This window comes from Thamnophis elegans, chromosome 14 (assembly GCF_009769535.1).
Source record: "Thamnophis elegans isolate rThaEle1 chromosome 14, rThaEle1.pri, whole genome shotgun sequence".
NCBI classification, from domain to species: domain Eukaryota; kingdom Metazoa; phylum Chordata; class Lepidosauria; order Squamata; family Colubridae; genus Thamnophis; species Thamnophis elegans.
The window spans coordinates 23,679,560-23,689,148 of record NC_045554.1 but is presented as its reverse complement, the minus strand read 5'-3'; the positions used below and the strand labels follow the sequence as shown (position 1 = coordinate 23,689,148).

Sequence of the window (9,589 nt, the reverse complement as noted above, 5' to 3'; positions counted from 1 at the left end):
TAGGCAATAAATTATAGAACAGAGCTGGAAGGGACCTTGGAGGTCTTTTAGTCCACACCACTCTCTACTCAAGCAAGAGACCATGGACTATTTCAACTGGCTGTCCAGTCTCTTCTTTAAAATATCCAGTGATGAGGCACCCAAATTTCTAAAGGCAAGCTGTTCCACTGGATCTCTGTCCTCCCTGTTAGGAAATTTCCCGTTATTCTAGCTTCTCTCCTTGATTAGTTTCCATCCATCATTTCTTGTCCTGCCCTCTGGGGCTTTGGAAAAGAAATTGACCTCCTCCTCCTCTTTGTGGCAGTCTCTCAAATACTGGAATGCTGCTATCATTTCTCCCCAGTTCTTTTCTCTAAACTAGCCAGACCCAAATCCTACAGCCATTCATGTTTTAGTCTCCAAGCCTTTAATCATCTTCTTTGCACTTTTTCCAAAAAAGTATCAACATCTGTTTTGTAATGCTGGATGCAGAATTCCAGGTGTGGCCTTTATTAAGGCTTTATAAAACAGTACTAATACTTCACGTGATTTTGATTCTATGCAATCAAAGCTTGTATTAGCTTTTTTGGTTGCTGCACACTGCCAACTCATGTTTAAATAATCATCCAGTATGACTTCAAGGTCCCTTTTAGAGTTAGTTTTTGAGCCACATTTCGCCTACCATATTTTTCAGAGTATAAGTCGCACCGGAGTGTAAGATACACCAAGATTTTGAAGAGGCATTTTTTTAAAAAAAGTAGGTAGGTAGAGAGGGAGAGAAAGAGAAATATAGTAGGTAGATAGGGAGAGGGAGAGAGAGTAGTTAGGTAGATAAAGGACTAGATAGATAGATAAAGAGTAGGTAGGTTGGTAGGTAGAGGGCTGGAGAGAAATAGAGAAATACAGTAGATAGGTAGGGAGAGAGAAATTAGGTAGGTGTGTAGATAAAGGGATAGAGAGAAATAGAGAGAAATACAGTAGATAGGTAGGGAGAGAGTGAGTAGGTAAGTAGGTAGAGGGGGAGAGAGAGAGAAATACAGTAGGTAAGTAGGGAGAGAGAGAGAGAGAGAGAGAGAGAAGGTAGGTAGGTAGACGTTTCCAGGTGTATTTATCCATATGCTGGAGAAGGAAATAGCTGACAATCTGCAGCACCTTTGTTTCTACTGGCACAGCACTTGATCAATCTAATTCTCATCAATCAGTTAAAGAGCTTTCCAAAAGGGAAAAAAAAGTTTTTGCACTCTGCAAACCTCCCAAAAACGTTCCCCCCCCCAAAAAAAACGAAAAAGCATGAATAGCCTTGGGGAGGCTTGCAGAGTGCTCCGGGGGGAGGGGGGCAAAAATGAGCAAAAACTGTCCTGTTTTTTTGTCAAAAAAATTGTATGCATAGCCTTATGGAGGCTTATAGAGCGCCACTGAGGACTGGGGGGGAGGGGCAAAAGAGGCCCGGTTTTTGCTCATTTCTGCCTTCCCCAGCCTCCAGGAGCTCTCTGAAAGCCTCCTAAAGGCTATGCACAGCCATTTTTGTGAAGGGGCAAGGCTTTGGGAGGCAAAAAATGCTGTATTCAGTGTATAAGACGCACCCAGATTTTCAGCCTCTTTTTTCAGAGGAAAAAGGTTCATTTTATACTCGGAAAAATATGGTAATCTGTACTTGTACCATTGGTTTTTCCTGCCTTGATATAAAATCTTGCTTTTCTCCATGTTACATTTCATTTTGTTGGTTAAGGCCCATTGTTCAAGTCTGTCAAGGGCTTTTTGGATCCTGAGCTTTTTGGGGTGTTGGTGATTCCTGCGAGTTTGGTGTCATTTGCAAATTTAATGAGTTCCCCTTCTATTCCCTCATCCAAGTCATTTATGAAGATATTGAAGAGTTTTGGGCCTAAGACAGAGCCTTGTGGTGCCCCACTGCTTCCTTCCTTCCATGTAGATGTAGATCCATTAAGGACTACTTGTTGAGTACTGTTTGTTACAAATCCATTTGGTGGTGATGCTGTCTATCCCACTTTTTTCTAGCTTATCAAGAAATAGGTTGTTGTCTACTTTGTCAAATGCCTTACTGAAATCTAAGTATACTACCGGTATGTCCACAGTGTTTTGTTAGTCCACTAATTTAGTCACTTTGTCAAAGAACGAAATAAGAATGGTTTGGCAAGATCTGTTTTTAACAAACCAATGCTGGCTTCTGGTTATAACTTTATTTGTTATTGGCTGCAACATATGAATCTAATAAATCAAAGTAATCATGGTCAGTCAACATCGGATTTGGTCAAATTTTTATCAGAATGTGTGAAGTTCCCCCTCACCCAAGCCCTGATCTTGCTGCAAACCAAAAGCTAACCAGAACAAAAACTGACCAGCTCTGTCCTTTGTCAGATGTCTGTAGCAGAAGCCAAGCCAAGCTATCTGGGATGATTAATGAAAGAGCAAAGTTTAGAAAACATCTGCAATATCAGGGAGAACCAGCCTGCAAATGTCATTCCCTCCTGCTGGGAAAAAAAATCAACTAGTCACCAGGAGACAGATGCTGACAGAATCTCTTCTAGACTAGCAAGGGTTCTTCTTACAGTGCCATCCTGGGGAGCTCAGCAAACCTATGAAGGATGCAGTCCGCCAAACCTCTCGCAGCCTGGCTATTCTCTAGATGGACTGGCAGCAGCTCTGCCCATTAGGTCTCCTCATAGACAAAGGCTGCCTTTGCTTTCCCAATCAATAAAATGCCCATTTCTGTTGCTCAGGAGGGACACATAGCAAGAAGCAAAAATGTATTGTGGCTTAGCATGATTTATGGACCAACTATTATGGTTCAGTTTAATTTGTGGACTCTGCACCAACTCTTGGTGTACAGAGAAGCTGTCCCCTGTGCTTTTACACTGCACTGGCAGGGAGGAACCTTTGGCTCCAAATAGCCAAGAGAGACCAGCACAGCCTTACAAAGGAAATCAAATATTTAATAGCAGCTTTCAGGACAAGAGTAGCTCACACGCACTTGGGGCAAACACAGAGACAGAGCAAAGAAGGAAACCACTGGCATCTGTGAGGGCACCAGGGTTTCAGAACTGCTTCAACAAAAGCCTCCACTTGCTAGGCAAATCAGTTCCACGATTCATGGTCTCCCTAGGAGTGATCCACAACTTCAAAGTGGAGCCCGATCCATCTCTCACACGGAACAATGATATATTTTGTTTTGTTTGGTCCCAGCATCACAGATATCAACTGTTATTAAATATAGTTACTCAAGGAAATCCACACCTACATTTTGTTTCTAATTTTAAAAAAATACTCTTCCATCAGCATCTTCACATTGTTTCTGCCGGAGGCTCCCCATCACGCCATCATTGCTGCATTGGGCAACATGTGCAAAGAGACAATGTTATTCAATATATACATAGCAAACTTTTACTTGGACACAAAAAGTCAACTCTTTGGGCAGCATACATCTCTAGAAACACAAGACAGGATTTGTCGGGAACATGGCGCTCAACCACAATGAAACTGGGGTTTGAAATGCGGCCTGCTGAGGGGGGAACTTGCTGGACTCCCTAAACTTCTCAGGGCCCATGTGCTGTGCATTCTCACAACAGCAGCAGTGCCCACAGACTGTGAGACCAACTCCTTTACTAAAATGCCTCCTTCAAATGATAGAAAAACATTCTAACAGTAAGAGCAACTCAGGAGGGGAGGACTAAGAGAAACATGGTCTCTTTTTCAGTCAATGTGTTCAAGCGGGGACTATACAGCCATTTCTCTGGGGAGATGCTTCTGGGTGAATTCCTGGAATGAGCAATGCTTGAACATTGGCACAGGGAGCCCTTCCAGAATTTATTTTGGAAACACAAGCAAGACACCAACTTCCATTGAGAGCAAGTGATTTTTTGGCCTCAGATATTTTTGCTAAGAACACCAAATGCAAATATAGGTCTCTCACCCACAACTGCCCTAATGAGACTTATAGTTGTAGGACTCTTCATGGAACAGAACATCCCATCCATCCCCTGCTCACCTTTGCCTTGTTCTGGACAGGAATGTAAAGTTTGAACTCAGCAGGAAGCTCGTCCTCAGAGTAAAGTCTGTCAGAGAAGTAAATCCTGCGGATGCGACAGTTTGCATGGATCTGAAAAGGAAATCATACCCGAAGATGCAGCAAGAGCTACTTTAATTCAAGAGTATCTTGAATTAAAATTAGGTATTACTATTTTTTAAAAAAATATCAGTCATTTGAAGCAATAAATACAATTTTAGGGGGTCCATCTTACATTATTGGTAAATTTTGTAACTTGAAATAACAGATCCTCCTCCCTCTGACTCTTAAAACAAGTCCTGCTTCTTTCTTTATGCATTATTTTGTGTCAATTTGATATCTTGGGAGTTCAAATAATTGTTGAAAATGCCATCCTCAAAACCCAACATTGGCTCATGGGAAGAGGCTGTAGTTCCTTAAGACAAATGTTCTCTCCTACAGTTTTGCTCAGAAAATTCCTTGGCTTTAATGAAAGGACACTTTTTTTAGTTTGTGAATTCACAGGGCAAATGAAACAGCTACAGAATGTGTTTTATAATACAACTTGTTTGGAAGAATTATTCAACGATTACCCAACAGTCAGGAGGACCAGCTCTCCAGAGAGACATGATTTTCTGCTTTTCCTGCCCCCCTCCCCCTTTGGTATACCAAAGCTTTTTAAGGAGAAGTAACTTCATGGGGATCACTAGGAATTGATCAGCCCCTGGGAAGCTTTCGGCCCTCAAACTCTCTACCTGGACTCTCAGGGTCTCAATGTAGTTGGTGCCATAGGCCCGGCGAGTGAAGTCCGACAGGTTGAACTGGATCTGGTTCCAGCCATCATCCAGGCGCATGGGCATGGTGCAGATGAAAGGCTTGACCCGGGTGGTGCTTTGGTAGTTACTGGCACGGAACCGTCGGCGCACATTTTTATCATCCAGCACCTAAGAGAAGGAGACCCTTCCGCTAGTATGGAGATGCCGTTGAGGCGGCGTTAAGGTGAAGGGCAGCCGGAGCCTCCCCTGCCCCTAGTGGGGGTGGGGTGGGGGTTAAGCTACTAAGACCCCCCCGCGGGGAACCAGGATTCTCCTCCCTCTGGACAAGGCTGCACACCCACCTGCACTTCGAAAGTAAAGTACTTCTTCAGGTTTTTGATGATCATCACCAGAAACGGCAACTTGATCCCCAGCGTCTTCTTTGGGTCAGCGGGACACGTGATGTACGTGGTGCTGTGGAGGGGAAACAGCAGCTGCCACCAGGGCGACCCCCCCCCCCCAGTCCTCCCTCCGATCCCCCAACTCCCCCCCGACGGCCCAGCTGCGAGATCCAGGCCTGCCTGTGGGAGCAGAGCCCGGGCAGCGAGCGGGAAGAAGAAACGTCCTCCGGAGAGGCCGCCCCTCTCCCCCCTCCTACCTGACGTTGGTGCCCTCGATCTCCAGCACCAGTGACTGGATGTCATTGTCGGTGATGCGCTTGATGTGGCCGTTCCGCACCTGCCGGGGAAGCGAGAGGAGCAACCGTCGCCCGCCTGGCCGGACCCACGCGCGGCCTGCCCAGCCCTCCGCCCAGCGCCTCCGGGGTCTCCGGGCTCCCCGCCCCGCTCAGGCCAGGTGCGGCAAGCAGGCGCAGGGCGGGCAAGGCCGAGGAGGCCGGGCCTTCCCCGCCGGCCCAGTCACCGGCCGGCACCTTCTTGTCCCAGATCTGCAGCGGCTTGCTCCCGATGCTGTAGAGGATGGACAGGAAGCCGCTCTGGAACGTGTTCTTGAACATCCCGTCGCCGCGGGCCTGCTCCTCCGCCGGGCCCCCTCAGCACCGGCCGCCTGCCAGCCGCCTCGCGCGCCTCCCTCACGCCGAGGCCCCGGCGCGGAGGGAGACAAGCGTCGGCTGCCGTCCAGAAACCGCTCCGCCTTCGCCGGCCGCCTTCAAGCGGCGCCCCGTCGCCAGGAGACGGACTACTTTCGAAAGGGACTCGTTTTGCCTCCCGCCCTGTGTTGTCGGAGGCCTCTTGTCGCCGCGGCAACCGGGGGCGGGGCGAGGGGCTCACAAGCCCCGCCCCCGAAATCCAGAAAGGGGACAGGATCCCCGGAGGCGAAAGGCGGGGCTGGCGGGCCTGTCCAGCGGTTCCCCAACCGGCGCCCTCCGGAGGGACTCACAGCAGGAGGAAAGCGGGATGGATTCCCAGAAGGGGCTTCGAAGGTCATCTGGTCGCCCCCCCGCCCTCCCAGGAAGGCAACAGATGCCACTGCAGCGAGGAAGAAGAGCCTTGCTCCATCCTGGGAATGCCCTGCCTGGAGCCTCTGGGGCCTCCCGAATTGGCTGCCTCTGGTTGTGGAGGCTTCAGGCCCAGGAGTCCCAGCTGCAGGCGCAACCTTCCTTCTGGAAAGCTGCGGGGTTTGGGCAGAGCCAGGCATCCCAATTGTGGCCACAGCACAAGTTTCCAACGAAAGCCCCATACAGGAGTTAATGGTTCCCTCCAGGCATCCATGTGAGATGGATGGCAACATCCATCTCGCATCCCCTGGGACCCTGATGGTGCCCTATCAGCTCCAGCTCACACGTGTATGCTGGCCAGCTGATTTCTGGCTGTTTTTTTTACTCTCAGGAGGCTTTAGGGAAGCCTCTGGAGCCTGGGGAGGGTACAAAATGGATCTACTTGGCCCACTGGAAGTCAGAAAATGGGCGTTTCCAGCCTCCAGAGGGTCAGGGAGGCTGTTTTCGCCCTCCCCAGGCTCTAGAGAGAGCCGTGCGCGCATGCGTAGGGGCAGCTGTGTGTGTGTCACATGTGCATGCGCAGGGGACACTGCACAGGGGGGAATTAAATTATGGGGGTGGGCAGGTGAGCGCATGCGTGAGAGCGTGTGTGTGTGCTTTTGGCCACCGAGGCAAAAAAGGTTCGCCCCCACTGCCCTGGGACATTCAAAGCACATTTGGGCTGCCATGCTGGATCTAGGACAACTCAACATGACGTTATCCATTTTTGTCAATGGAAATAGTGTTGGCAGCAAAAGCTGCCCCAATAGCTGCCTCCTTTGGCGGTGGTGGTGGTGGTGAAGGGTCAGGCCCTGTCTAGGTTAGGGAGACAACTGCCAATGCGGGTGGGGAGGGAGTAGGGGGTGGGGAGATGACTGCTGCTTCTGTCTCTTGCCTAGGTATCAAGGGTGCTTGCTTGGGCCCTGACTTTCCATGGCTTCATTTCCTGCCAGGGCATCTGCAATGGGCAGCTAGGCAGAGGCCTTGCAGGGGCATCTCATCCAACACCTGCACTGGGGCAACCAGTTGTCCAGGCTGCCCAGGCTGATTACGAGGTAACTTTCAAAAGTCCCTGCAGATTGACCTCCAGATTGACCTCCCCCGTAATTTCCATTCCTGGTATGGTTTTCTCTTTAATTGGAAGCAATCTGAAGCAGCCCTTCTTCTTATTTGCAGCAGCTGATGCTGCTTGAGGTTACACAGGTGAGCTATGAGCTTACCTAGTCAAGGCAAGTAAACTAGCAAGCCCAGATGCAGGTCCCTTTGCTGAATTTTTCTATGGGACAATTCCTGCAGGTGACAGCATGGCTGGGAGTTCTGCAGAAACAGCCGACACACAAAGGCCCAGAGAGCATCTTCCCGTGAAGTTCTATTTCCATTAGGAAAATAAATAGGATGCAACAGATATTGGATTCTACTGGGACTGGATGGGCCCCAAGAGCTTTGCTTCCTGCTTGAAGAGGTACCCTCAGCAGAGGTCTCTTGACTGCCCCAGACAACTATTGTTTGTAACCTCTTTACAGGAACTCCTTGACTTATGACCACAACTGAACCCAGAATGTCTGTTGCTAAGTGAGACCGTTGTTAAGTGAATTTCACCCATTTTATGACTTTCCTTGCCATAGTTGTTAAGTGACTCACTTCAGTTGACAAGTTAGTGACCTGGATGTTAAGTGAATCTGTCTCCCACACTGACTTTGCTTGTCAGAAGATGGCAAAAGGGGATCATGGGACACTGCGACCGTCATAAATATGAGTCAGTCGTCAACCATCTGAATTTTGATCATGTGACAATGGAGATCCTGCAACGGTCATTAAGTGTGAATATCAGTTGTAAGTCACTTATTTTAGTGCTGTTTTAACTTTGAAGGATGTTCCCTCTAAGCTGTGTGGCCGCGCACTTGACAGGAAAACACCGCGCAGCAGTTTCCAACTGCCGCGTAGTGATTTCTAATGTCACCGTGTAACATTTGGCAAACGCCCGACTTCCCTTCCCCACCCATCTCCGAAATCAAAAACTGCTGCTTGACCTGCCTCCCTGTGAAAGCACCCACTCCCAGCCTTCTCCTGGGTGAGGGGGGGGGGAGACATGGAGGATTACACCCCCCCATTACATATAATCCTTGATATGTGTCCTACATTCCACTGTCTTTTTTAAAGCCTTCTGATTAATAATCCCTTCTCTTTTCGGAGAAGAAATAAAAGTGGGCTTAATCCGTTTCGTCCTCCCTGGGCACAATGGTTCATTCCCCCTGCAAGCTCTGCCTGCGGCAAACAGCCGGTGCCATTTGAGAAAGGGGGGGTTATCCTGTTATCCGTTTCTAGCCAGCTAGGCATTTAAGCTAGATTCCCTCAGATTTACGGTCGAGTAGGCATGCATCTAACTCAGGGGTCCCCAAACTTGGCAACTTGAAGACTTGCTGGCTGGAGAATTCTGGGAGCTGAAGTCCACAAGTCTTCAAGTTGCCAAGTTTGAAGACCTCTGATCTATCTACCACGCTGCGCTATTTGGAACCGATTGCATAAAGCGCCAGTGACCAGCGCGACAAAGTGTACTCGGAATGGTTGTTAAAGACAGACGTGAGAAACTGTGAGAGACAGACAGACTTTCAGTGAATAACAGTGTACATTACCGTAAACACTATAGAAGTATTTTAATATTGCAGACTTGCAGTATTATAAGTGATACTGATATTATATAACACTTTTATAAAAGTGCTTACCAACGGCCGGTAAGATCCCACAGAGTGGGCCTCCTTCAGACACCGTCAGCCAGACAATGTCGGCTGGCGGCTCCCCGGAGGAGAGCCTTCTCTGTGGCTGCTCCGACCCTTTGGAATGAATTACCCCCAGAAATCCGGACCTCACCCACTCTCATGGCCTTCAGAAAAGCTGTCAAGACCTGGCTATTCCGGCAGGCCTGGGGCTGTTGACCTCATTGTTGAGGTCCAGCCCCGACTGAAATGAATGTATCTGTGTTGTTTTTAACTTGTCTATTTTATTTTTATTTTCTATTATTGTTTTTTCTTTCCCCTCTCTGTAAGCCGCCCGGAGTCCTCCGGGATTGGGTGGCCTATAAATGAAATTAAACTTGAACTTGAACCTTTTAATTAAGCAGGTACCTTGAATTAACATAACTTTGAGTTTCAAATAACACTGATTTTGTGAAAAAAAATCAGGTGCTCAGGGATGAAAATGTGCCGCTCAAACACTATACTTTTCCGCTCACACTGAAAAAAAAATTAGAGGGAACATTGTCACCAAGGGAAAGGTTGTAAGTGATCCCCTTGTGCTGCTTCGAAGCCCAGGGAGCAAAGTGCTGGGAAAAAGGCTGAAGTCTTGCAACCTTCCTGAAGGTCC

The 9,589-nt window shown here is 48.4% G+C and overlaps 1 protein-coding gene across 1 annotated transcript; it reads right to left on the bottom strand.

Annotated features, from left to right (window-relative positions):
* Positions 1-2,162: 2,162 nt before the first annotated feature.
* CFAP20 (cilia and flagella associated protein 20) lies at positions 2,163-5,879 on the bottom strand. The gene is made up of 6 exons (XM_032231326.1): positions 5,666-5,879; positions 5,393-5,472; positions 5,097-5,208; positions 4,735-4,923; positions 3,983-4,093; positions 2,163-3,320 (listed from the first exon to the last, which is right to left on the bottom strand). Exons 1-6 carry the CDS (start codon positions 5,747-5,749, stop codon positions 3,315-3,317), a joined length of 582 nt encoding a protein of 193 aa, XP_032087217.1. The 5' UTR covers positions 5,750-5,879; the 3' UTR covers positions 2,163-3,314.
* Positions 5,880-9,589: the final 3,710 nt, after the last annotated feature.